This window comes from Gadus morhua, chromosome 4, assembly GCF_902167405.1.
Source record: "Gadus morhua chromosome 4, gadMor3.0, whole genome shotgun sequence".
Taxonomy (NCBI): domain Eukaryota; kingdom Metazoa; phylum Chordata; class Actinopteri; order Gadiformes; family Gadidae; genus Gadus; species Gadus morhua.
In genome coordinates this window covers 20,864,634-20,889,633 of record NC_044051.1, presented here as the reverse complement: position 1 = coordinate 20,889,633, position 25,000 = coordinate 20,864,634, and the positions used below count along the sequence as shown (strand labels likewise).

At 47.2% G+C, this 25,000-nt stretch overlaps 3 protein-coding genes across 3 annotated transcripts in view; all 3 read right to left on the bottom strand.

The window, feature by feature from the left end:
• The window catches only part of lhfpl2a (LHFPL tetraspan subfamily member 2a), a 35,032-nt gene extending 34,212 nt beyond the window's left edge, over positions 1 to 820 (bottom strand). Inside the window, exon 1 of the mRNA XM_030353784.1 lies at positions 560 to 820. The gene's annotated coding sequence lies outside the window, so the exon portion shown is untranslated. The remainder of the gene's footprint in view (positions 1 to 559) is intronic.
• Positions 821 to 5,014: 4,194 nt separating this feature from the next.
• On the bottom strand, positions 5,015 to 13,892 carry arsb (arylsulfatase B). Its single transcript, XM_030353992.1, has 8 exons — positions 13,367 to 13,892; positions 13,017 to 13,203; positions 12,611 to 12,798; positions 11,542 to 11,749; positions 9,788 to 10,031; positions 8,316 to 8,386; positions 6,378 to 6,497; positions 5,015 to 6,270 (listed from the first exon to the last, which is right to left on the bottom strand). Exons 1-8 carry the CDS (start codon positions 13,628 to 13,630, stop codon positions 6,017 to 6,019), a joined length of 1,536 nt encoding a protein of 511 aa, XP_030209852.1. The 5' UTR covers positions 13,631 to 13,892; the 3' UTR covers positions 5,015 to 6,016.
• Positions 13,893 to 14,194: 302 nt separating this feature from the next.
• Positions 14,195 to 25,000, bottom strand: part of dmgdh (dimethylglycine dehydrogenase) — a 15,865-nt gene continuing 5,059 nt past the window's right edge. Inside the window, exons 6-16 of the mRNA XM_030353991.1 lie at positions 24,730 to 24,978; positions 24,181 to 24,379; positions 23,425 to 23,594; positions 22,785 to 22,938; positions 20,530 to 20,695; positions 18,607 to 18,737; positions 17,170 to 17,387; positions 16,524 to 16,681; positions 15,963 to 16,022; positions 15,723 to 15,857; positions 14,195 to 15,186 (exon numbers count right to left, since the gene is read on the bottom strand). Coding sequence (XP_030209851.1) covers positions 14,974 to 15,186; positions 15,723 to 15,857; positions 15,963 to 16,022; positions 16,524 to 16,681; positions 17,170 to 17,387; positions 18,607 to 18,737; positions 20,530 to 20,695; positions 22,785 to 22,938; positions 23,425 to 23,594; positions 24,181 to 24,379; positions 24,730 to 24,978 — 1,853 coding nt within the window. The 3' untranslated portion in view covers positions 14,195 to 14,973. The remainder of the gene's footprint in view (positions 15,187 to 15,722; positions 15,858 to 15,962; positions 16,023 to 16,523; positions 16,682 to 17,169; positions 17,388 to 18,606; positions 18,738 to 20,529; positions 20,696 to 22,784; positions 22,939 to 23,424; positions 23,595 to 24,180; positions 24,380 to 24,729; positions 24,979 to 25,000) is intronic.

The following is a 25,000-nucleotide window of genomic DNA, read 5'->3' as shown; positions in this document are numbered from 1 at the left end:
CACACCCATACACACACACACACACACACACACACACACACACACACACACACACACACACACACACACACACACACACACACACACACACACGAACACACACACACGCGCGAGTGTACGGTAGCCACATATGAATAGCAGACAATGAATGAAGACCCCGCAGAACGTGGACTAACAACGTGGACTAACCCAACTTTGACTTGTCTGAGCACATGCGATTATATGAATGGCAAGGAAAATAGATTATAGTTTGTGGTTATATGTTACAACAATGACAACAATTGTTGATACATATAAAACACGTTTATTACGAATGACTTCACAAAGAGAAAAAAATCACGGCAAGACTTTGGCAGCAGCGTCTGTCTGGTGGGCTTCCCTGCTGCCACGAGTCTCCCTGAGAGACGAGCTGCTCCAGCCACAGCGAAACACAACTCAATCCTGCTCATGGACTACTGCACTAACAATATATACTTAACACCAGCCCGTCGACCCGCAGGCTCCTATAGTTACACAGACGGTCAATCGATTCGGGTACGGGAGGGTATGGAGAACTTACGTCTGGTCTGGTCGGGTTAGTTGGATGTGGGCTGCAGAAGGTTCAGCAACGCTTCAGTCCCGATAAAGAAACGCATTTGAAGAAGATGTGGAGTCCAATAATGGTTATTTTTGCTCCGAATGTCCTCATTCCCCGTGTTGTCCCTCACCACGGACGAGTGGCTGGTGGAGTCTGTCTACCAGACTTCATCTGGGATGGGTGTGACGTCACCCCTGCTCCCTCCCCCAACCGCTGCCTCTTCCCCACTCAACTGGAATGGTGTTAGAAATGGCCCTACACAATTTGTTGTGTTGTGTTGTGGTTTACAGTATGTGTGCAATGCATTGACAACGCAGTTTAAATATATACAATTCTCACTTTTGAGCTTATTTGGCTTATTATTAGCCTTGCAAAACATAATCTACAATAGCTCATTTTAAAACCATTTGCTTGTATAAATTAGTGGATTAATTTACCTTCAATAATTGTACTATTCAATATTAGTAATGCATGATTATTGTAGATAGGCCTGTCATAAATACCGATATATCATTGATGTAGGCCTAATTCTTAAGTGTGAATTAAATTCAGGTAAACATTGAAGATCTCAGGACCCAATAGGCCTACATTCCTATCTGTTTATCTATATAACTACCAATAACATTATGATAAACCCCAAAATACATCAACAAAATGAAAAATATTTTTGATATTGCATTTTTAAATATGAGGGCCGCAGCAGGTTTCAAAGTGTGATGAATCAGGGCTAAAGCCTCAGCACACACGTTAACGCTAAGTCTAGCAGAATACCAGGCTCCATCTTCTTCTGAGTCCTATTTTTATGGGTCGACAGCTGAGGGCCCGGGCTGGAGGACAGCTCCATCCCCGCTCTCACATTCTCAAGGCACACTAAACTATTTAGGTCCGGCCCACGAAGAGGTCTAACATTATTCAAACGTGCCATGCGTGCTTGCCATCTGCTATTCATGCACGCCGGTCTTTATTGAAAAGTAGAATCTGAATCGGGGTTGTCGGGTTGTGTTTTGGTGTCCATTCATAAAGACTTTGTTCCGATGGCGACTGCCGAACACAAAACTAGCCCCCCAAACAAAAAGCTTTGTGTATGTATTTGTCCTTGCCTTTGTGTGGCAAGAGGTTGATGAATGGACTATTCTGAGTCTATTGTGAGTCAGGGGGTAACAACTGGTGCCAGGACCCCTGTGGTGATCAACTTATCTGTGCTCTTTGGTTTTATCATATTAGCTGTTTCTTGTATGGTTTTTCAACTAAACAACAGTCTGGGTATTCAGTGGTCAAAACAGCCAAGATTGGATCCATTAAATTCCTGTGGTCGCAGTGGTAAACTGAACGCACAGACTTGGATCACCTGGGATCACCGAGTCGGGAAACCATGAATGATACATGCATCTTATCATCTTGAAAAAATCCTATTCTAAAATAAGACATTATTAGTAATAATATTCTAATAATAAGTTAGTATAATAACTAAAAGTAACTCTGTTTTCTACTCTTGGTGCAAATTTTAGCCTATAAACCATGAACACACATACGCAATTACGCACACACACACACACAAACACAGACAAACACACACACACACCACACACACACACACACACACACACACACACACACACACACACACACACACACACACACACACACACACTACTATCATAATTATGCATTAAGCCAACATAGGCATTTTCAAATGTTCTGTTTTGTAACTAAAATGTGCTGTTAGTTTGCTCCGGAAAGACATGGCATGAAGCATGTCTACTCCTGAGTGGAAGGTAGGCTTTTGGCCTCCATATTAGCATGTGTTTACTTAAGATTGAACCTACAAAACAAGATCACTTGGCACATTTTCAGTTTCTTCAATAACCGGACACTAGATGTTTACTCTGAACCACAAGAGCTTGAGTTGTTGTCTCTGTAGCATTGTGAACTCTAGGACATTGTCCAATTTTGTGTTTAGCTTACTGGGATGAACCACCAAAAAGATGATCACAATATAAATAAAGTTTCACTCAAAGGTCCTGTATAAATAGACTAATATTGTAACTCTATAACTATCAACTCTTATGCTGATAGAGATAGGCCTGAATGTTTTTATTGTATCGAAGTTCATCCAAAGTAGAATGATCATTATATTGCATGTATTTTATTCTTGCATACTGTGACGCTAAGCTTGTTGATTGTCGCACTTTGAAGCCTTCGGGGTCACCTTCACCAGACTGCCCTGCACTGAGACCGCAATCTTTTCACAGACAGAACACAGACACAGACTCAATCCTTTTTGGAATTTCATTCCGGGTCTGACGTCAGAGATCAGCTACCTTGAAGATGTTGCAAAAAAAAGAAGCAAGGATGACACACGCACGCACACACACACACACACACACACACACACACACACACACACACACACACGCACACACACACACACACACACACACACACACACACACACACACACACACACACACACACACACACACACACACACATCCACTCACACAATCTTCCATAGCCCTCGAACTGTAAATGTAGAAGCCTTCCTCATCATATGTCTGGGCCGGTATTCAGGGAGCAGAAGGGTCCGAAACGCCCACTCAAAGCAGTGTCACACACACCAGAGAGAAAGACTGTACCTTACAGAGAGGGTCAGCTCATCAGGGTAAGAAGTGTGAAAGACCCAAAATAAGCCCTCTGTCAGGAGAATGAGGACAGAGGAGAGGAACACAACCACTCTGGTATAAACACACTCACACCTTCAAACTCCCCCTGCACTGCAACCGTGGGTTGGAGGAACGCTGCAGGATGAATCGCGTTCAGATGATGAAGACGCAATCATACTGCACTGTATTTAAAAATACACACAAAACATCAAATGAAAAATAGAAATGATCGAAACGCTACCATATTGAAATGCTAAGTGATGCTAAGAATGAATGCTATGAGAGGAAACAAAGGAACTACAGTTATAACAGTAGTACTGTGTGTCTTCAGCAATGCAGAGGGCCGTAACGACCTTTGACCTTTGTGAAGTCCCTGGTAGAACCTAGCTTGAGTCTAACAACGTGGCAGCGTTGTTATCTGTGGTTTCTCAGCTACATTCTTCTCTTCTCTCTCTCTAGGTCGTCCTCGGACGAGCTTCCAATCCTCTCGATCCTCCATGCATCTGGCTAGTTTGCCAGGGCTTTCTGCTCCCACGTCTATCAGAAGTATGTCCACGTCTGTCGTCCTCTTGATCAATGCCTGTGTGTTGGTTCCCATAGCACCAGCTTGCTGGAAGCTCGCGGTGTCTCTGGCAATGACCAGTCTCATTCTCCTGGCTGCTACCTTCTCGCTCAGCCCTGGTAGCCCACCATAAAGATGCTTGTTGGTAACATACACGTTCTGGTTGATGTTAAGTACTGCGCGGAGCATTCTGGTGTGGGCTTCAGGGTCCAGGTTTCACAGCCGTACAGTAGAACAGACTCCACTGTCGCATGAAAGAAGCTGAGCTTGATGTTTCTAGGGAGGTTGGATTTCCATACACAGGCCATGCCATTCAGGGCCCTCCAAGCGAGCGCCTTCCTCGCGTTCAGGTCTTGCTCTGATGAGTTCACCCATGAGCCCAGGTACTTGAAGTCATTGACTGCCTTCAGAGCAATGCCCTCTGTTGTAATTAGAGGGGAATGGTCCGGGAGGATGTTGTAGGCGATTACCTCGGTGTTCTTGGCATTTAGCCTCAGACCAACCATGGCACATTCCGTCTCCACTCTGGTCAAGAGCTCCTGTGCCAGCTCTACACGATCCGATATCTCCCACTCCTCTAATTGGGAGGAGTGTCTTCTGGGGTTGGAAAGCATAGTCTAGGTGTTCACAGCAGAGAAAAGGGACCCTGCATACTATACCATCAAAATAACGCCGCAAGGAAAGATTGAGGAGATTCCTCATCGAGTACATTTGCCATTATATGCGTTCTCGTTGTTGCCCATAAACAAATTTCTGTTTACCTTAGCCAATCAATTCACCTCTGGATGTCAAAGATCAAAGGCCACATTAGGTCCCCGTCACCCACTCTCAGCAGGGGGGCATTTCCTGTGGTTGTCAACACATTGACGACGAGGGAGAGCGGAGGGGGGGTCAAACGGCAGAAACCAAAGGTCAGAAAGGTCTTAGATCAGCAGCGGTCAAACCTCTGTGTTGAGGCATTCAGATCCAATAGCGCTGGAATGCCTGACCCCAAAAATAGCACCAAAAGCACAAGAATCGGCAGGGAAACAGAGTGGGGACGATGCCGAGAAATGACCAACTTTTATTCAAGCATTTAATATATCCATAACACGCTTGTAACAATGGAAATCTAGGAAAAATAAAATTTTGGAAGAAATCAAAAGGCTTTTAATTGTTATTAATCCACCAATAGGAGCTGGTGTTCCTAACAAAGATGGAGTCCACACACGATTAAAAGGGTTTGATAAAAATTAATTTATTAAGCCAAAGTAACCAATACGATTAGACTGTTTTATGAGGACATTTATCAGAATAAGAAATATAATTTCCAATTGATTGCATTTGGTTTATCCAAAACCATAACACATTTCAATAAAGCACACACTATAAAACACACATTATGAATACAAAACGTTTTCTGTGTTTACTGTTAAGGGTTAGGGTAGCCCTAACAGAACAATTATCTGAAAGTGCATAGAAAATATGAACAACAATATGAAGATGATTGTCCCCCCGTTTGAAAGCTCATATCATCCTCAAGCCACCAAGCAAGAATTCAGTGTATTCTTGTTCCAAACCCTCACAACCCATCCTAGTATCTATCTATCTATCTATCTATCCATCTATCCATCTATCCATCTATCTATCTATGTGTGTGTTGTGCTCACCAATCACGCATAACAGATCCCGGCCCCCAGTAACATGAGGAAAGTGAGGCGTGTGCAGCAGACTTCAGCTTGCCTGTCTTCAGATGTCCCTCTAAAGTCTGATCAATGAGGCCAGGGGGGCTCAGGCCTCGCCCTCTAGGCCCAGGGGGGCTGAGGCCTCGCCCTCTAGGCCCTGTACGCCCAGGGAGGCTGATGCCTCGCCCTCTAGGCCTAGGGGGGCTGGAGCCTCCCCCTCTAGGCCCAGGGGGGCTCAGGCCTTGCCCTCTAGGCCCTCTAGGCCCAGAGGGGCTCAGGCCTGCCCTCTAGGCCCAGGGGGGCTCAGGCCTTGCCCTCTAGGCCCAGGGGGGCTCAGGCCTGCCCTCTAGGCCCAGGGGGGCTAAGGCCTAGTCCTTTAGGCCCTCTAGGCCCAGGGGGGCTCAGGCCTTGCCCTCCAGGCCCTCTAGGCCATGGGGGGCTCAGGCCTTGCCCTCTAGGCCCTCTAGGCCCTCTAGGCCCTCTAGGCCCAGTGGGGCTGAAGCCTAGTCCCCTAGGCCTTCTAGGCCCAGGGGGGCTAGAGCCTCGCCCTCTAGGCCCAGGGGCCCCAGGCACCGGTGGGCCCCGGGTCACAGCGGGGGTCCTCCTCCGGGAACACAATGGGCAGAGCCGTTTTCTGGTGGTGGTTGAGCCGACGGAGGAGGAACTCCACCACAGAGGGGTGGTTGTCCGACACCTCCGCCCGCTCCTCGGGGTCGCTCTCCACGTCAAACAGCATGACGGGCTTCAGGGCCCCGGCCCTGGTGCTGTTGGGGCCCCCGGGCCGAGGGAACCACACAGCACATCCTGGGGGGGGGATATGAAAATATATATGAAGGAAGAGGTGTGAAGATATATGGGGGCAGGATAAGCTGGATGTTGGTTTGACCCCAGAGGTCAGAGGTCACACTGACCCGGGTATCCCGTGAGCAGCTTCCAGTTGGAGTAGCGGATGGCCGCGTGGACCGAGATATTGAAGCCCAGAGACGACCAGCGCCGGTCCTCTCTAGAGGACCCCTCACCCCCCCCCGGGCCTTATGGAATGAGAGAGTGAGAGAGTGAGAGAGTGAGAATGTGAGTGTGTGTGGAGAGAGTGATTGAGTGAGTGAGAGTGCGAATGAGTGAATGAGAGAGTGAGAGTGAGAGAGTGAGTGAATGAGAGAGTGAGTGAAATAGAGTGAGTGAGTCACAGAGACATAGAGAGAGACAGAGAGAAGAGATGTTAAAGGAAACCGGCACCAGGATTAAGTGGTTCAAATATAAACCACTTAATGATATATATAAATAAATATATTGATCCGAGACAGAACTTTCATTCTTCCTCCCTTGCCGTGTTTGAGCCAAGTCAGCGAGAAAGCATTTGGGTTGTAAAGGTTCCAACATTGGTAAAAAAAAAGAAAAAAAAAAGGAATGATATTATGCAAGACTTTTAACCTTGTGGCTGCAGGAATCTATTCTTCTTCACGTTGTAGTTCCACTATGTTCCTAGATCCCTTGACAGCATTTTTTTATTCAAAGTTATTAGCAAGGGGGGGGGGGGAGTGGATGGATCTGGGCAGCCGTTTCCTTTGACCACAGAGACACTTAAAATGTAACAGAGTTGACCCTTTCTGATTGTCCCACAAGTACTTGTGGCGTGTTTGAAAAAGAAACAGAAATCTGAGGCTGTTAATAAAGCAATGGTATGATGAGAGTACAGAAAACAAGAGAGCGATAACACGAGGGACATTAGGATAGATGATTAACACTAAGGGATCGATAGTGGAGTTTAGGATCCAACATTTTCTCTAGTGAATTGAATGATAGAGGAATCCACTTAGTTAGGAAGAGAAGTGAGAAGAAGAGAAGAGATGAGACGAGGAGGGGAAAGACGAGACGGAATGAGGAGGAGGAGAAGGAGGGAGAAGAGTTAAAGAGATGAGGGGAGGAGGAGGACGAGGAGGAGGACAAGGAGGAGGAGGAGGGAGAATAGGAAAAGAGATGAGGAGAGGAGGAGTAAGAGGAAGAGAAGAGGAGAGAGGAGGCTGCTGAAAGTGTTTGTAAAGATGTGTTCTTTTTGAGAGCTAACAAGAAGCCAGGAAAATAGAGGGGGCGTGAGATACAAACATAAAAACCACGGAAAATAACACACCGTACGATAGGGCAGTAAACAAAGAATGAAAGAGCACATTTGGACGGTCAGAATTGTTGTCCCTATGGTGACAGCCGTTGCAAACATAACGATAGCTGGAAACATGGGCTGCCATTGTCCTATAATCAAAGTGAGATCATTGCTGACATTAAACATCAAAAAAAAAATCCTTGTTGACATGAGGTGCAAACCCGACATTGTACAATAAGTCATCTCAGATGCAGTATTCTTAATACTCTATAGCAGAGATTCTGGGTGGAGACGGCAGGGTCTGGAAACAAGAAACCCTGCGCTTGTTTCCTGTTTTAGCCCACAAAATAAAACTCATTGGAGGATGGAGCTTACAGAAGGGGATTTTAATATGTCTATTACTACAGTGGCCAGTCCACAAGTGTTGATTTGGAACCGGCCAATCTTATACAGTTTACTACTGCTGGCCGAGTATGGCAAGCCACTTACAAGCTTACAGATCCCGCCTCCAGCAACATGATTGGTCAAAACTACTATGAAGCAAAAAACAGTGAAACAGCCCGCTCCCTCAGGTCTGAGCTGTATGCCATCAGGCCGTAGAGATTACTCTACAGTCTGAAGGGTGCGACTGCAGCCTGCTTAACCCCAACCTGCTTCTTCATGACATGCATCTCAGATCTGGAGGGCAGCGATTCAAATGCTACGTGCCTGTTCAGGATTCATTTGTAACGTGTTTAAAAACTGAACTCACATGCTCCCATGTCCACAAACAGAGGGTCGATGTTGTGGAGCAGCTCCACCCGGGGCGAGGCGCTGCCATGGCTGCAAGACAAACGCAGAATTATAACGGTGAGTGGCAGGAACACACACACACACACACACACACACACACACACACACACACACACACACACACACACACACACACACACACACACACACACACACACACACACACACACACACACACACACACACACAGAGCCTGGACCGCTGTGCACCACAGAGAGGGGCGGCACCGCTCCCCCTCACCGCAGCGTCCGACCGTCTCTCCCCTCCATCCATCCCTCCCCCCCTCCCTCCCATGTCCCTCCCTCCCATGTACCGCGTCCGGTTCCATCACATCCCTCCGTCCGTCCGTCCGTCCGTCCGTCCGTCCGTCCGTCCGTCCGTCCGTCCGTCCGTCCGTCCGTCCCTCCCTCCCTCCCTCGCTCCCTCCCGCCCGCCCGCCCTGCTACCGTCCTGCGGGCCGCGTCCCGTCTCGGTTCAGTCGTCTAGATGACAGAGCTCTGGGGGAAAGAGCTAACTGCCAATTAAAGAGAGAGGCAGGGCCAGTAAAAACAATGGCGGCCAGCGGTTTGAGCCGTTGTCAGGGTCACACTGCGACACGTCACCTCCACCCTGCAGGAATATCACAGTTTAACCAATTAGGGGGAGCGGAATTTGTGAGTTGTAGGTTATGCACTGAAAGTCTGTATGACTGGGTGCCATGTTCCGCTGAAAATATAAAGTCATGCACAGTCACTCTGAATGGGCACTGGTCTGCGGAGCCAAATAAAACTCCTAAAAATTATTTTTACACAAAAAGTTTATCACCGCCAGTAAACCGTAAAGTTGTGCCTTGTGGTATCAACTCTGTCTCAAAGCGTGCCAGTGGGTCTCGGTTATGTCAGCCAAACAGTTCTCTCTCTAAAAGTAGAGAATAGGTAGAGCAGGATGGTAGCCTTCACTGTGAGGGAACCACACACCGACATTTGTGCTTTATACAATCCAACGGCAAGCCGATTTCTGGAAGAGAGAGCGGAGAGCGAGAGGCGGTCAGAGGAGAGACGGAGGAATACACTTTTTGTGTGAGAATGACCGATGGAATGTCCTTTTCTTTCGGGCTCCCAGGGTCTCTGCAACAAAGGCCTTATTGAAGAGAAAGGGCTCTTGTAAGAAGAAGACTGGCTTGGTCTGGGAGAGGAGAAGATACAGAGAAAGCGAGAGAGAGTCAGAGACAGGGAGAGAGACCGGGAGAGACAGAGAGAGGAAAGGGTGAGGGAGAAACATACAAGAGAGGAGAAGAAGGAGCAAAACAAGTAGAAGAAAAAGGAGACTGAGAAGAAGGAGGGAGGGTGAAGTATAGAAGTGGAGGCCAGGCAGTCCAACAGTATACAGGGTTATATAAAGGCCTAAGGCCTTTATATAACCCTTTATATACCCCCCCCCCCCCCCCCTCACCTGATGGTCTTCCACACGTTGAAGCCGTCCAGGGGCTTTGTCCCGTTCAGCGTCCCCCCCGCCAGACCCACCAGGGTGGGGAGCCAGTCCGAGACGTGGAGGAGCTCCCGGCTGACGGTCCCGGGTCGCTGCAGCAAAGGGCTGGCCACGAAAGCCACGCCCCTGACCCCACCCTCCCACAGAGAGACCTTTCTCCCCCGCAGTGGCCAGTTGCTCCCCCCCGAGAGGGTCTGCCCGCCGTTGTCTGGGGGCGGGAGGCACAGGAATGTACCAGGTAAACGTGTGTGCCAATAATGATGTTAAACTCACATTTTGGACAATACCACAAAATGGTGGCCCCCTACATAGCGCACTCTATAGGGCACAAGTTCACTCATTGGAACAAAGCCCTTGTGTTTTGCTCTACTCATCATCGCCTGACAAATCCCCCAGTCTCAATCACCACAGCACGGGGTCGCTGCCACACCACCACGTCGCACCGCAGGGAATCCAACTTGGACAAGGGATGACAGCCTGGTTTCTGGTCAGACATGGCTCACAGCTTGCAGAGTTGAATCTTGGTTTCATGGGAGTGAAGCCTCTAGTTCCTTCTGGTCAGTGAGTCATTTAGGTGCCACAGTGCAAACGCTAAGCAGGGTCTGCCTTGTAATCAGCAGTTTCCCCCGTCTAGCCTGATTGGTTGAAGAGTTGGAAGCTTTAGATATTCATAGATATTTTGGTACTCTGCTTAGATTGTCCTTTAAGAGGAATAGTGGGTTCAAAACTTCTTCAAACTGAGGGGCATTACCTTGGCGGGTAGATGGGGGCATTTCATTTGATACTACTGTGATTACACATGTATCAACGTTTTGATGTTGCAGCTGTTAAGAAAGTGGAATTAGAGACGGCAGAGTTGTTACAAAAGATTCCCAATCATGAGTCTACAATCGATGCAGAAATGAGTTCACGTTCTCAGCGCTGGAGAACAGGGTTCAGGCCCAGGCTAGGGACGGTTGAGTTCAGCTTGTAAGTGTTCATTGATATTGTGTGCACTGCGTAGCTTCACAAGTCAACGCAATGTTCCCACACAGATTCTGTCAGTGTACCAACTCTGCTGGCAGGAATGACATCACCCCTTGCAGTGAGGAGAAAGGCAGACATCTTTGTTAACCAGCTTCACACCCCGTCAGCAGAGCTCGCAGTGTCTGTCTGGCACATGGCTGGAGACCGGTTGCCGAGAAGCTTCCAGAACAATGAAAACAGGCCATCTAGCAGCGCAGCACCACAGGCATAAAACACTCCACTTTACTTGCGCAGCATTGTTGCTGCCCTCCTAATTACCCTTTAAAACATATCCCTTAAAAAATAACGTCATTTTTCCTCCTCCTCCTACCCCCCCTGTTCAAAGGCTCCTACCTACTTCAGATCCAAACTTCTAAAATGGCCCCAGATGTGGAAGTCCGAGTAGCGGCGGAATGAGAAACCAACTGAGAAATGCTTACATAATAGTGTGCTACACTGTGCTGCACTACTTATATGCCTCTCACAAAAGTAAATCTTACACTGGGGTTTTTGCTTCCATATTATCTCCATAAAACATTGTTGTAGGAAGCGACGTTAAAAGAATATTGAGGTTACCGCTGGACGTGCCAGGAGAAAACGAGTGGAAAGGCTGCCCTCTTGTGGTTCCTCACAGTACCACCCCCCCCCCCCCCCCCCCTTTAATATTGAAGGACAATTGCAGAAATAACCCTGCGGCCCAGTCCGAGCAGTACCTGTTGAGAACACCAGGACGGTGTTGTTCCAGAGGCCCGTCTCCCGCAGCGCCGCCGTGATGTTCCCCACCGCCTCGTCCATGGCCGACACCATGCCCGCGTACAGCCGGCGGCGAGGGTCCTCGATAAAGGCATACGGCGCCATGTAGCGCTCGGGGACCTGGAGGGGGCTGTGGACGGCCTGCAGCGCCACGTACAGGAAGGCGGGCTGAGGGGAAGGACATTTACACCACATTTAGGGGATTGCTGAAACTTTTATCCAAAGCGACCTACAACCATTCATCCACACATTCACACACCGACGGCGGTGTCAACCACGCAGGGCAACAGCCAGCTCGTCAAGAGCAGTCAGGGTGAGGCGTCTTGCTCAGGGACACCTCGACACTCAGCCAGGAGGAGTCGGGGATCCAACCAGCAACCTTCCGGTTCGGAGCCAACCTGCTCTATCTCCTGAGCTACTGTCGCCCGACATGACAATGTGCAAAACATTGAGACATCATCTCACCACCGAGTTTTGTGTTGACAAGGCAGCGTCCTATGTCTATCCCCTGGCGTTGTCAAATTGTGGGCGGAGTGGTGTCCAAACTTGCAGGACAGAGGCGACCTGTCCGTCACACAACCGGAAGGACTCGCCCACTTGTGATGTCACAAATGGATAAATTTACAATGGCTTGTGATGGGCCACACAAAATAGGCAGCTCTTTAAAATGACAGCTTGATTACGCAGCACCTGACGTTTAGATGAGAGGGGTTTGTGTTGAGATATCAACATAGAAAGAAAGAGCATCGTTTGAATAAGCCCATAGGATTTTACATTTGTTCAAATTAAGCAGAATTCTGTTTTTGAGATTGTGTTTGCAAGATGTTGACCAGTTGATTGAACATTAGGAAGCAAGTGGAAACCAAATAATCTCAAATAAAGTACAGTAAAGTAGTACAATAAAGTACACAAAAACTACGTAATCGGTTGCAAACAATAATTAGGGAGTAAACTAATTGTACAGCACTGCCCACCACTAGAGGATGCTCGATACCTTCACATACTGTACACACTGTATGAAGGCATTACCTTCCTGGGATCCTGATTGGATATAATCTTGACGACTTTCTCAGTCAGCAGCTCAGTGGAATATTGTCCTTCGTATCCCGTGGCAATCTCTTCCCCATCCCTCAGATCCAGAGCACAGCGGGTGAGTTTGGAGGGGAGGGGGTGGCAGCGCACGTGACTGAAGTAGTCCTCAGAGCCGGTCAGGTAGCCTTGGGGAGGAAAGGTCAAAAGGTCATCCCTGAAGGTTAGGTAGACCCCAAAGTAAAACCTTTTTGGTTGAACTCTGCTTGGGTCCCACGTAGTGTGAACGTTTATGTTAGGAATTTACAACCAATATGGAGCCAGGAAATTGCTCTCTGAACTCTATGTTGTGTGTTTCTGCGAAAAGTTGTGTGAAACACTGGCATAATAAACTGTGTACACCTACCAAAAAAGCTGTCGAAGCCCCGTCGGGTGGGCAGGCAGTCCTTCCTGTACATGCCCAGGTGCCACTTCCCCACCATGTGGGTGTCATAGCCGGCCTGCCTCAGGAGCTGAGGCAGCAGCTTCTCCTCAAGTGGAACACAGTATGGCTGGCACGGCCAGATGATCTGGTGCTGCATGCCTGTGTGGATCTGCAGCAGCAAGGAAGGACAGTCTCAAAACAATGCATGTTTGAAGTCAACTTATCCTGCCCTTTAACAGCGCAGCCCCGTAATATTGTGGCATTCCTCTGTGAAAGGGGAATGGACGACCTCTGGTGGTCGTCCATAGTTACATCCCCAGGGGTGTACCCACCTGGTATCTCCCGGTCATGAGTTGATTCCTGGAGGGGGTACACAATGGCTGGACATAGTAGTTCTCCAGTCTGACGCCAGTGGCAGAGAGTGCGTCTAGGTTGGGTGTCTTGATCTCTGAGTTGTGATATCCGACATCATTCCATCCGAAGTCATCGGCCAAGATGAATACTATGTTGGGGGGCTGGCTCTCCGCTCTGAATAACGGTATCATGTGAAGGAGTAGCACTACGATACTGGGACGGGTACATTTTCGCACATGCATTTTACTTCCACGGATTTCCTCTACATTCAATTTCTTCTAAACAAGGAGGTCGGTTAGCCGACTGGTCTTCTGCTTTTCAAATTATAAACAAGGAAGTGGATTAATGTAGCTCTTCGGTGACTGGAGTCATATGGGTCTGGAAGTGGGCGGTCTGAAAGGAGTGGGCGTTACGAAACAAGTTGGCGGTGCGACAGATTGTTCCTCATCATTTCTTGAACCGGGTCAGTCAGACTTTGGTTTTTGAAATCCAACACAACCCAGGACTGTTAACAAGGGAGGGATTTTGTTTAGCTTTTTTAAATGTAATTTATTTAGTATACTTTTTGCATTAGCCCTACAGTGTTCATCTCAGAACCTTTGGTTAGCAGTGATGAGAGTGATCGGGCCCTCTATGAGTCATTCTGTGTTCTTCTATATCTACTTCTATAGCTAAAAGAAAGGGAGACAAATGTTGACCCTGGACAACAAAATGCAACAATGTGCAAGCAGTTTTCCAATTTATATGCCAACGTCAAATTAAAAAGCTTTATAAAATCTGCCCAAATAACAGCAAACTTATTATTATTGTTTTGGAAAACAACGTTTTCTAACTATTGCCTTTTATTTAATACATTTTAAATTAGGCTTAAATTAAACAGGACCAGTTTAATGAACATCAACGGTATTGTGAAAATGTACAAAAAGTAGTGTGCTGTAAGCACTGTTCCCTTTGTTTCTTGCTGTATATCTGACATTGTATTTTTCATTTTGTTAAATTAAAATCAATTGAACGACTGTGTTCAACACATCCATGAAATGTTATCACATCTCAACTGTAAATTATGCAAACTTAAGCAAATGTATGCAATATATTAGACCTACCTATTGAAAAATACTATTTAGTTTTCCCTTCATTATAAAAGCTTATGATTTAAGATGTAGGTATTGAATTCTTCAAGATAAAGAATAAGGCAATTATGCATCAGGAAGCAAATATACATTAAGCATCACCACCGTCACAGTAAAATTTAAGAAGATCAACTCCATCTAAGACTTCTTTAGAGAATACTGACAAACAACTTAGGTCAACTGCACCAATGGCAAAAAGCTGAACAGGAAGTGACTGAACCAAAGAGGGCCCTTTGTGACATAACCACAGCTTCAGTTTCCATGCCCACTTCCCCTTCGAGCTGCATGTACCTTCACATCATTCAAACAAAAAGCTCAATGCATTGGAAAACCAATACAAACATCTTTGTTTTGTCTTTTTGTTCTTCATAAACCACGTGTCTCCTCATTCACGGTAATTAAAACCAGAAAGAGAAATAGCTCATCGTCGGCTAGTCAAGGGTTGGGGATTCTGCTCAGGCTTTGCTCTTGGACTTCTTCTGCAGCCTGGTCCTCGTAGGTTCGGTGAGGACGAGAGGTTCCTGGACCACCATGGCGGCGTACTTCCTCCCCAGCATCTCCACCTCCACCTTCTGGCCCACGGAGCACAGCTCCACCGGCAGGTAGGCGAAGGCCAGGCTCTGCTGGGTGCTGTAGCTGTACGCCCCAGACGTCGTGTTGCCCACCACCTGCCGAACAACACCAGGGCAACGTGTCGGGTTAATTCTTCTGGAATATTCATCAGAATATTGGGTTCCATAGGACATTGTGAAGGCGTTGTCCAGGGCCAGCGCTGACCGTTTCGGTCCCCTAGGCGACTCAAAGTTAAATTGCGCCCTGGACAGGGCTTCCCGTGCCCCCTCCCTTCTCCGTTCCGTTTGGGAACATGTTTGGTTTCATTTCGCTTGTTTCATATATTTCTATTAATTAATTAAGGGCGCCACCAGAGAGCACCCCCAACACATTTGCCGCCCTAGGCAATCACCCAGGTCGCCTATGCTGAGCGCCGGCCCTGGCATTGTCAAACCCGTCACACTAGCTTCAGCTTGGGTGCCCAACCAATAGAAAACCACCACTCTGGAAAATATATTAATGAGGAGCAGCAGACAGTTTATAATTTAACTGGAATTCTGCTTGTTTAACAACTTTATAATTTTTGGTCGGACCCAAACGGAACCGTATTAAAGTGGAACTCTGAGGCATAACAAAGCAACGTGAAGCCCACCTTGCCATTGAGCCAGATGGTCTCATTGCCCTCGGGGTCCACGTTGTCGGTGTCCATGGTGAGGTAGGATAGCTTCCTCTTTAGACCCTGGGCCTTGACCTCCTGCAGGGCTGCCTTCCCAATGAAGTCTGCGGGCTGCAGACCAGCACAAGACAAGAAAACAAGTTATCATCAGCAGCAGCAGCAGCAGCAGCAGACTGCAATATTGGGATCGAAGCCCGTACATAAATCAGTTGTTACCTTGTTCAGTTTGATGAAGTACTCTAAGCCTGCCTCCAGAGGATTGGTATCACAGTTCATCTTGAGCAAAGGGGGAAAACCATGTTAATTTAATCATGTATAATAATTGTATATTTAAAGTTACATTGTGTAACATATAAAGATATATACCGTTTAAGTTCGTAGCTTAAAATGCTTGTAGCTTTAAGTTCGTAGCTTAGTCAATGCTGATCCATAGTGATATCAATAATGTTAAAAATAGGTTAAAATGTTATCAAATGTCATGTTTTTAAAAAACTATAAAAATGCTTGCCAACCCGTACCTCTCTCTTTGTTTACAAGAAACATCTCCCACTCAACTTGAAACCCCTCCGACTCACCAGAAACCCCTCCCACTCACCAGAAACCCCTCCCACTCACCAGAATCCCCTCCCACTCACCCCTCCCCGTAACGCCACCCAGCCGAGCTACGCTAGTTCACATCCAACAGCTCTAAAGCCATTCAGAGGGGACACAACTCTGAAAACCTCCGGCCTACTAACGCTGAAAGGTCAAAGATCATTCTATCAGGGTGGGCAGTACCTCGGCCCCCCATCCTCTGAAGCCCTTCTCCAGCCTCATGGAGTTCATGGCGTAGGTACCGAAGTTATCGATGCCCTCCTCCTGGCCAGCCGCCATGATGGCCTGGTACAGAGCGGCCATGTCCTTCTGCTCCATGTACAGCTCCCAGCCAAGCTCCCCTACACACACACACACACACACACACACACACACACACACACACACGTACATACACACACACGAATGTGCACACACGTTAAACACGCACACACACACACACACACACACACACACACACACACACACACACACACACACACACACACACACACACACACACACACACACACACACACACACACACACACACACGAGTCAGTGTGAGTGTGTACCAAAAGGGTTCCCAATCTACGGGTTCAGAACATCACTTTGAGTCACTAGATATGCATATGAGTTTACAGGAGATGGATTATTTCTAAGATACGTTTTTGATTTACAAATCTATTATAATCTCAGCTCCTGTAGACAGACGGATCTGCCTAAAGTTCTGGGAGTGAACCAGAACCAAGGGAACTGGGTATTAAATCCCAGAAAAGCAATCAACTAACTAAACTTGGAGTAGTATCTCTACATATGTGATATAAACGGTTCGGAAGGTGTTCAGTACCTGTGTAGGAGATCCTAATGGCCTGCGTCGGAATGCCCGCCAGCTTGATGGTCTTGCAGTGGAGGAACTTGAACCCTGCGTCGCTCAGGTCCTCATCGGTGATCTTCTGGAGAACCTTCCGGGCACTGGGTCCCGCTACGCCCAGAACGCCAAAGTCCTCGGTCACGTTCTTGATGTCTACCTCGTAGCCGCCTTCCATGATCTCCTTCTCCATCCACCTGGGGAGACGGAGGTGGCGAGATGGGATGATGTGGAGTGGTAGGCGAGGGGCTGGGATATCGACCCCCTTCCGAAGGGTTGTGTGTTTGAGCCTTGGTTTGCACGGTCTAGCTGCGGGCCTAACCTTCATCTGTTCCGTACCGACAAGCATCTCATTGCACTGTAAGTTACATGGACTGTAGCCCCTGCTAGTTTATTGTAGGAGTTCCTTTAAAGGACTAACATATTAATAAGGGAAATGTATGTCTTAAGCTCAGTTCACCTGATTTTCTGATCGCCATGATTTTCAGAAATCAAAGACAAAAGCCCGAGCTCGGATGCTCCGGTGAGTGCTCCGTTGAGCGCTCCGGTTAGCGCTTGGAGCTCTGCCGACGTCTCACAGAGCTCCAAGATATCTAGCAGGTTAAATATATCTATATTTATAGATATAATCTATCATTATATAAACACAATGAGGATAACCACCTTCTTGCGGGCGTTCTATTTTAGTGTGTGTCTCTTTGGCGCGCGTTTTGATGACTTAAGGTGGCAGGACCAGACAAAAGTTAGTGGAGACCAGACTAAGGTAGTAGAGAACGGACTAAGGTGATTTGGAGACCAGACCCCATGTGGAGCCTTCCTCGTGCAACATTTTCAAATGTGCCACTCCCTGTTGCAAATCAGTCAACAGGAGTGCGAAATCTCAACGACCTCAGGATACCCGTGACAAGATGTTACAAGTTGTCTAATATGTGCATTGAAGCGATCTCGCAGCTAGACCAGTTGTGTAGTGTGTAGGGCCTACGGCCACACACATACGTTTCAAAGAGCATGTTGTGAACAGAGGGCGTGTCTTGAACATATAAACTAGTTTTTCTAGTCCATGCTGTAATTAAAGTGTCAGATTTAACCACTCTACTGCAGCAGGTAGTTATGTAGTATTAGGGTCATGGTGTGTTATGTACTATTATGTACTATTAATGTGTGTGTTTGTGTGTGTGTGTGTGTGTGTGTGTGTGTGTGTATGTGTGTATGTGTGTATGTGCGTGCGTGCGTGCGTGCGTGCGTGCGTGCGTGCGTGCGTGCGTGAGTGAGTGAGCGAGTGAGCGTGTGTGCATGTTGGTGCATGTCGGGTGTGTGTTTGTTTGTGAGTGTGCTTGTGTGTGTGACGTGTCTGTGAGTGCGTGTCTGTGTCAGGTGAGTTAGGTGTGCCCATGAATACCGGTGGCCCCCTCTTACCGGAGGTCGTGAAGCTCGGACCCAGAGCCGGTGATCAGCATGAACTCGCCAGGAGCCGACTGCGTGATGGTGACCTCAGCGTACACGTGCCCGCTGGGGGTCAACATGTGACTGATGTTGGTCAGACCCACCTGAGGAAAATGGGTGCAGATAAGTGAGGAGGGGCACGCCATATAGGACTCAAGCTTAACCTTGAGGAGGTACGCAGAAAGAGGGACGGATCCAGGGATGTTAAGGGGTGTAACGGATACTGTACTGGACAGTAGGAATGTGCGATATAAACGATATAAACGATAAAAAATGGCCTACGATAGAGATTTTAGTTATATTGCTCTATCGCGATAATGCATGTTTGACGCGATCTATCCATGACCCGCGAAATATAAAGAGCGGGTCATGGGTAGAGCTACGAGCTGCAACCGTCTGCAACGCATCGTCCGCGACCCGCGGAATTTAAACAGAGCCACGAGCTGCAACCGGCTGCAACGCATCATCCGCGACCCTCGAAATTTAAACAGAGCCACGAGCTGCAACCGGCTGCAACGCATCGTCCGCAAAATTTAAAGAACCACGAGCTACAACCGGCTGCAACGCATCATCCGCGACCCTCGAAATTTAAAGAGCCATGAGCTGCAACCGGCTTCAACGCATCATCGTCATCTAAGCAAATATGGCTGAAAGCGAAACGGAGGAGCTGGTGATTGCCCTAATTTCATGTTCAGTTTAAAATTGTATGCGTTCACTTTGCACCTTTATGTTTTAATATCAAGTATCTGTGCACACACTTGGAAGATTTTTCTTTATTTAAAATAGCCATGCCTAATACGTATTTCCCTAATTCACAGTATCCGTTTCTTTATTAACAAGACACCACCAGTTTTAATTTAATTAAGAGAAGCATACGTCATTACACAGAAGATTTTTTTCTTTGTTAAAGTATCTGCAGCTGCAACATTATGTTGTATGATTACAGTTTTGCACAATAAATGTTCTCAAAACGACATAGGCCTACAAAGTTTCTTTCTTTTGTTTTATACATTTAGCAGTTTGGCTTTCCTTAGAGTCTATGTAACCTGTTCTGAAATGGTTCTATTATGATTTATATATCGTGATATATATCGTTATCGCAATAGGTTGCAATGTATATCGCAATATGGATTTTAGGCCATATCGCCCATCGCTACAGATAATGAAAAGGGAGCCACTCCATAGTATGGAGACATTGATACATGCATCACCAGTCTATAACTAATTTGAGTGTGAACACTACACTAGGAGCAGGTAAGGGGGACATCAGGCAAACCACCGAGCTGAGGTCCCAGCACACAGCACAGCACTTGGATCCTGCCTTTTGATTATGCTTCTTTAATTACTTTGGATCAATGCTCCTTCAAGTCAGTAGGTGAAGCAATATACTGTTTGCAATTTAAAAGCTGTAGGTACTTTTTAAAAGTTATCATTTGAGTTTAATAGGTAAGAAATACCATAGCCATCTGTCCGCTGTTATGAGTGAAATTTTCAGTGAGAAGATCTGTTTAGAGGGGACTGCGCCCTCCTCTGTGAGACCGTTAACATTTTGGAAGGCTCCCGACTCATGAACACTTGGGGAAATCCATCTTTCCTGTCAATCATATTCGTGCCCTCAGTGTTATGATCTCAATGGCAGAGGGATGTAGGGAGGGAGGGAGCAGTATGGGAGGTTACATTTTTTAGGGTTGTATAGTTTTCGAAATCTTGCTCTCATCCGCACTCTCACTATGTAACTCTCAAATCCTACCTACCGCCACTTTAAGCTTAAAAAATAATGAAAAAATTATCCTAGTATGAGGGGCTCAAGTAATTGTACAATACTGTGCAGTTCAGACATTGAATTATTTAGTACATCGATAATTAAATAATGAAGTAAGACCATGGGAATTGTACCTTTGGCATCGTGTTGGCAAAAAGTCTATCCAGCAGCTTCTGGGAGTCCCTCCCCTTCACGGTGAACTTGCCGAAGGGCGTCAAGTCGATGACACCAACCTTCTCCATCACCAGTTTGCACTCCCGACCGACCGGTCCAAACCAGTTGGTCCGACGGAAACTAGGCCTACGGAACACCAGACAAACATGACCATTAGTGATGCCCCATTAGGGATGGAGGATACAGGAGCAGTTTACAGGAGTTAATTCAACCTCACCAGAGGTCACCACCTGATGCTATTTGTAATGTCAGTAATGTAGGTTATTTAAAGGTCCCATGGCATGCAACTTTATGGATGCTTTTATATAGGTGTTAGTTGGCCCCTAATACAGTATTTGATGACGTTCAAGGAATTTAGCCTTGGTGCAGAATAACAGCCACAACGAGCCAGTCCCACAATGAGCTTTCCACAAACGTGCCGTTTTTTAGAGGCGGGTCAAGGTGGAGGGTCAGGGTTTGGCCCTGAGCAGCTTGCGGCCACGGTACTAAGCACAAGTGTGTACAGTGGATGCATCGCAATGGCTCGGATTCATAATATCATCCGGAGGCGCACATAGCTTTTGGCCGTGTTCTGTTAATATAATACTCCAGGTAGTACGGCAGGAGTCCTGGAGCTTTATATTCGAAATAATATCATATCATATAGAGTTAGCTATATAATATAATATATATTAAACGACTGCGTCGGGTCCTCCGACATCTCTAGTTCTTCCACTTCCACATCTATCTGAAGTACAGACTGAACCGCGTCATGGAGGAGAAAGGGATTGTTGCCATTTGTGGACTGCCGGTACTTCCACAACGAGACTCGTAGTGGGGGTTATTTCGGCCAAGGTTAAGAAGGAATTGGGGGAAAGGAACTCTGGCTCTGACTCCCTGAAGTCCAGATTGAACCGACATGGAGGAGAAAGGGATTGTTGCCCGCGATTGCTGCCCAGGATTGTCTCCTGCATGGCTTCTCGGCAGCGGGGCTCCGGCAGCGGGGCTCCGAGGGAGAGAATCGCAGGCAACAATCGCGGGCAACAATCCCTTTCTCCTCCATGTTGCGGTTCAATCTGGACTTGTGGAAGTAGGCTACCAGAGATGTCTGAGAACCCGACGCAGTCTAGTCTTTTCACCCAATGGGAGCATTACGCAGGCTTGCGTTATTGTGTGTGTATTCACACACACATGTGGCGCTCGTACAGTCGTAGCTCATTGTCTCATTGGCGGGCCAAATTCTCTTGGCGGACAAAGCAGAGAAAGGGGAGTTAACCTGGCCCCATATGACGACACATGGGACCAAATTCCAAATCGGCGCGTCTGAGCTTTAATTTTTTCAAAGGGGGAGCAGGATACCTAGTGCTCGTTTTACATCTAACGCCATTTCTAACCACTGGAAGAACATAGGCAGGCTAGGGGAACTCATATTAATGTTAGAAAACCTCATAAAGAGACATTTTCATGCTATTGGAACTTAAAAATAATAAATGATAAAGGCCTTATAATAGCACTGTTTAATGTAAATACTAATGTGAGAATAAAATTGAGAAGAAATGCAAGTTTAAATAACATTGTTGTGTGCATGGGAATGCAAATTATTAGTCATTCCATTTCTAGAGGCAGAATAGGAATGTAATCTTACTAGAAATTCCTCAGATCCATCTCAATGCTTTATAAAAGGTAGTGAGCTGATTAGAACGTGGGGTTGGTGGTGTTGAGGTGGGGAGCAGACAGCTGTGGTTTTGGATCCATAATCTCAAAGGTGGGCTTGTATAACATGGGCTCTGAGTAAGCATGGGGTCGCTGACACATTGACAGAATCCACGTCCCTGCTGGAGGTCAGGCCGAGGTTATCTGGTCCGCTGAAGGACAGCGCCACTATTCTCACAGACTCCGGATTAGTGATAAAATAACTAGTGACTTGGATCAGTAGTAACGCTACACAGTGGTGGAGTGCTCCGTTAAATAGCCAATCTGCTGAGACATGGTTGAACAAAAGGGGGGATCGTTGGCACTACCATTAAAAAATGCATGCGCGTGTGCGTGTGTGTGCGTATGGGTGTGTAAGCGGCTCGCAGCAATGAAACCGGAGAACAGAATTTCCATTTCATGGGAAACTGACTCTATATTTAACAGTGCCACACACAAAAGCATTTTAGTTGCAAAAGGAGCTGTTACTAATGAATAGTGAACACTGAGTTTGTCTCTGAACTGAAGATGTGGGTAACGTTACTTGTATCCGGCGTCGTCTCCATCCTTGCAGAACCAGTGGGGCTGTTCCCATCCGGAGTGGAAGCCCATGGAGGCCTTGTCCTTCAGGAGGTTATACACCCCGCTGGTCCTGTAGGTGGGGCGGCCAGCAAAGCGCTCCTCCTTAGGGAAGCCCACTGAAGTAATCAAGAGCAGAGCAGCGACAGTGTGAGCTTCTAACAACAAAAAACATTATTATCATAAACATTGTGAGTTTATTGGGCGTGTCGCTGACGTGTTGATGACGTTTCTATCATGAAACTGGCACGAAACCAGGAGCCTCGTACTTTTCGCTTCTCGCCTGTATTTGCGTTCTAACTTTTAACTGCTTTCCACTCTTCTGTAAATAAAGTGGCTCAGCCGCCATCTTCTAAAACAAAACAGTGCGACTTGCGCTGCATACATTATGCGTCACGTCCGGCCTCCTACACGCTCTGCCCGGGCGCAACCCCTCGCCTACAGTTCCGGAGTATCTCCAGTACGCGTGATGAACACGTCTGATGCGGCTGATCTCCTGTGTTGCATGTGTGAACGGGCGACTCCAAATCCTCTCCGGAGCTGATTCTCACGAGAGGATCTGGAGCTCCTGTGCGAAGGGCCCGTTAGCCCACCGGACCACCTACCCACGTTGTTGTAGCCGTAAGACTCCCTTGCCTTGGCGCACATGTAGGGAACGTCCGTCCATCGGCCGTAGCGGTTGGGGTCACACTCGATGAGATCATAGGGGGGCTCCCCAGAGATGATCCAGTCACTCAAGAACTTCCCGATTCCTCCAGCGTGGATCACCCCGTAGCTGGTGGGGAAACACCACGTTCAATCAATGAGAATGAGGCCTGATAGCGGCGAGGGTGTTTGCAATGTGGGAAATACGGAGGGGGGGGGGGCTGGGGGAGCTCCAACCCCTCGATTTACCCACGAGTCCCCCACTAAAACATTAATATGAGTTCCCTTAGCCTGCCTATGTTCTCCCCCACAAAAACCCCCTGAAAGCCTCAAAAACAAAATTTGAGGGGGTCTAAAGTGTAAAAAAATCTATTCACAAATATGTTATTTTTTGCCAAGCGAAGCCAGCCAGTCCTGTGCAAATTAGCCATGTATTTTGCACACTGGGTGTTTGATACCCGGCCGAAAGGCACAGGGTTTGTTTGCACCTGTAGCCATCCTTCAGCTGAATAACCGCTAACTGCTCCTTAATGACCCGTCTCTGTAATGTCTAACCCCTACCTGCTCCTTAAAGACATGTATCTAAATGAACTATAAGCTTGCTTGGATAATTATTATTATTTTAATGTTGGCTAACCCTTGACTTTTAAGTAACATGAACTGACTTAAATGTGTAAACACACATCTAGTTAGAGCAGAAGAACAGCTCGACTCACCCGAAGCCGATGGCCGTCCAGTAGTTGCTAGCTCCCTGGTGCGGTCCCACCATTGGAAGCAGATCAGGCGTGTATGTGATTGGTCCAGACACGATATTAATGATGTCAGCCGTCTTCAGCACAGGAACCATCTCCATGGCCATCTCCACGTGGTCCATGATTCTGTCCAGGTCTGACTCAAACAGCTCCTTACCAAACCCTGAGGATGAACAAGCAATTAGAATGATGGCTACGATAACACGAGCTAGGACAGCGAGAGACTGTTACACATCAGATAGGCAGAGGCCGTCTAAGTTAACAAGACGACAAGCCCTGATAGATACGTCAACAAACATGTTTTCATCAATGTGATATTATCAGGTAAAATAAAGTAATGTAAATATCTGTCTCTTTATTTTAGGAGTTACAGACTATGTGCTTTATTTAATTTCACTGGGAAGCTTATAAAATAAAATAAGATTTACTTATAAAAAAATAAAAGATTGAAATACATGAAAATGGACCAATGAGAAGGCCCTTTATGTATCCAGGGAGAATCGGGCCACTGACCTGGCGGCACTCCGTCTCTGACCCAGGAGTCCTGCAGTACCATCTTCTCCATCTTCTCGTAGGGCCCGAACAGCAGGCCGTCCCTCTCCTGGCGGAGGTAGTACGAGCCCTCCAGGTCCCGGATGACGGGCAGCTCCGTCTTCAAGGCCTTCACCTCCGGCACCGTCGCTGTGACGACGTACTGGTGGTGAACCGGGATAGTGGGGTGCTGGAAGCCAATCAGGTTGCCCACCTCTCTGGCCCAGAATCCTGTCACCAATCAACATACGTG

Excerpts from the sequence above, each read along its gene's own strand:
- arsb (XM_030353992.1), bottom strand. The coding sequence starts at position 13,630 with ATGCATGTGCGAAAATGTACCCGTCCCAGTATCGTAGTGCTACTCCTT. Across the intron at positions 11,750-12,610 it reads CCAATCAGGATCCCAGGAAG|CCCGCCTTCCTGTACGTGGC; the intron begins GTAATGCCTTCA and ends CCTTCCCCTCAG. Across the intron at positions 10,032-11,541 it reads CGTCCTGGTGTTCTCAACAG|ACAACGGCGGGCAGACCCTC; the intron begins GTACTGCTCGGA and ends TCCCGCCCCCAG.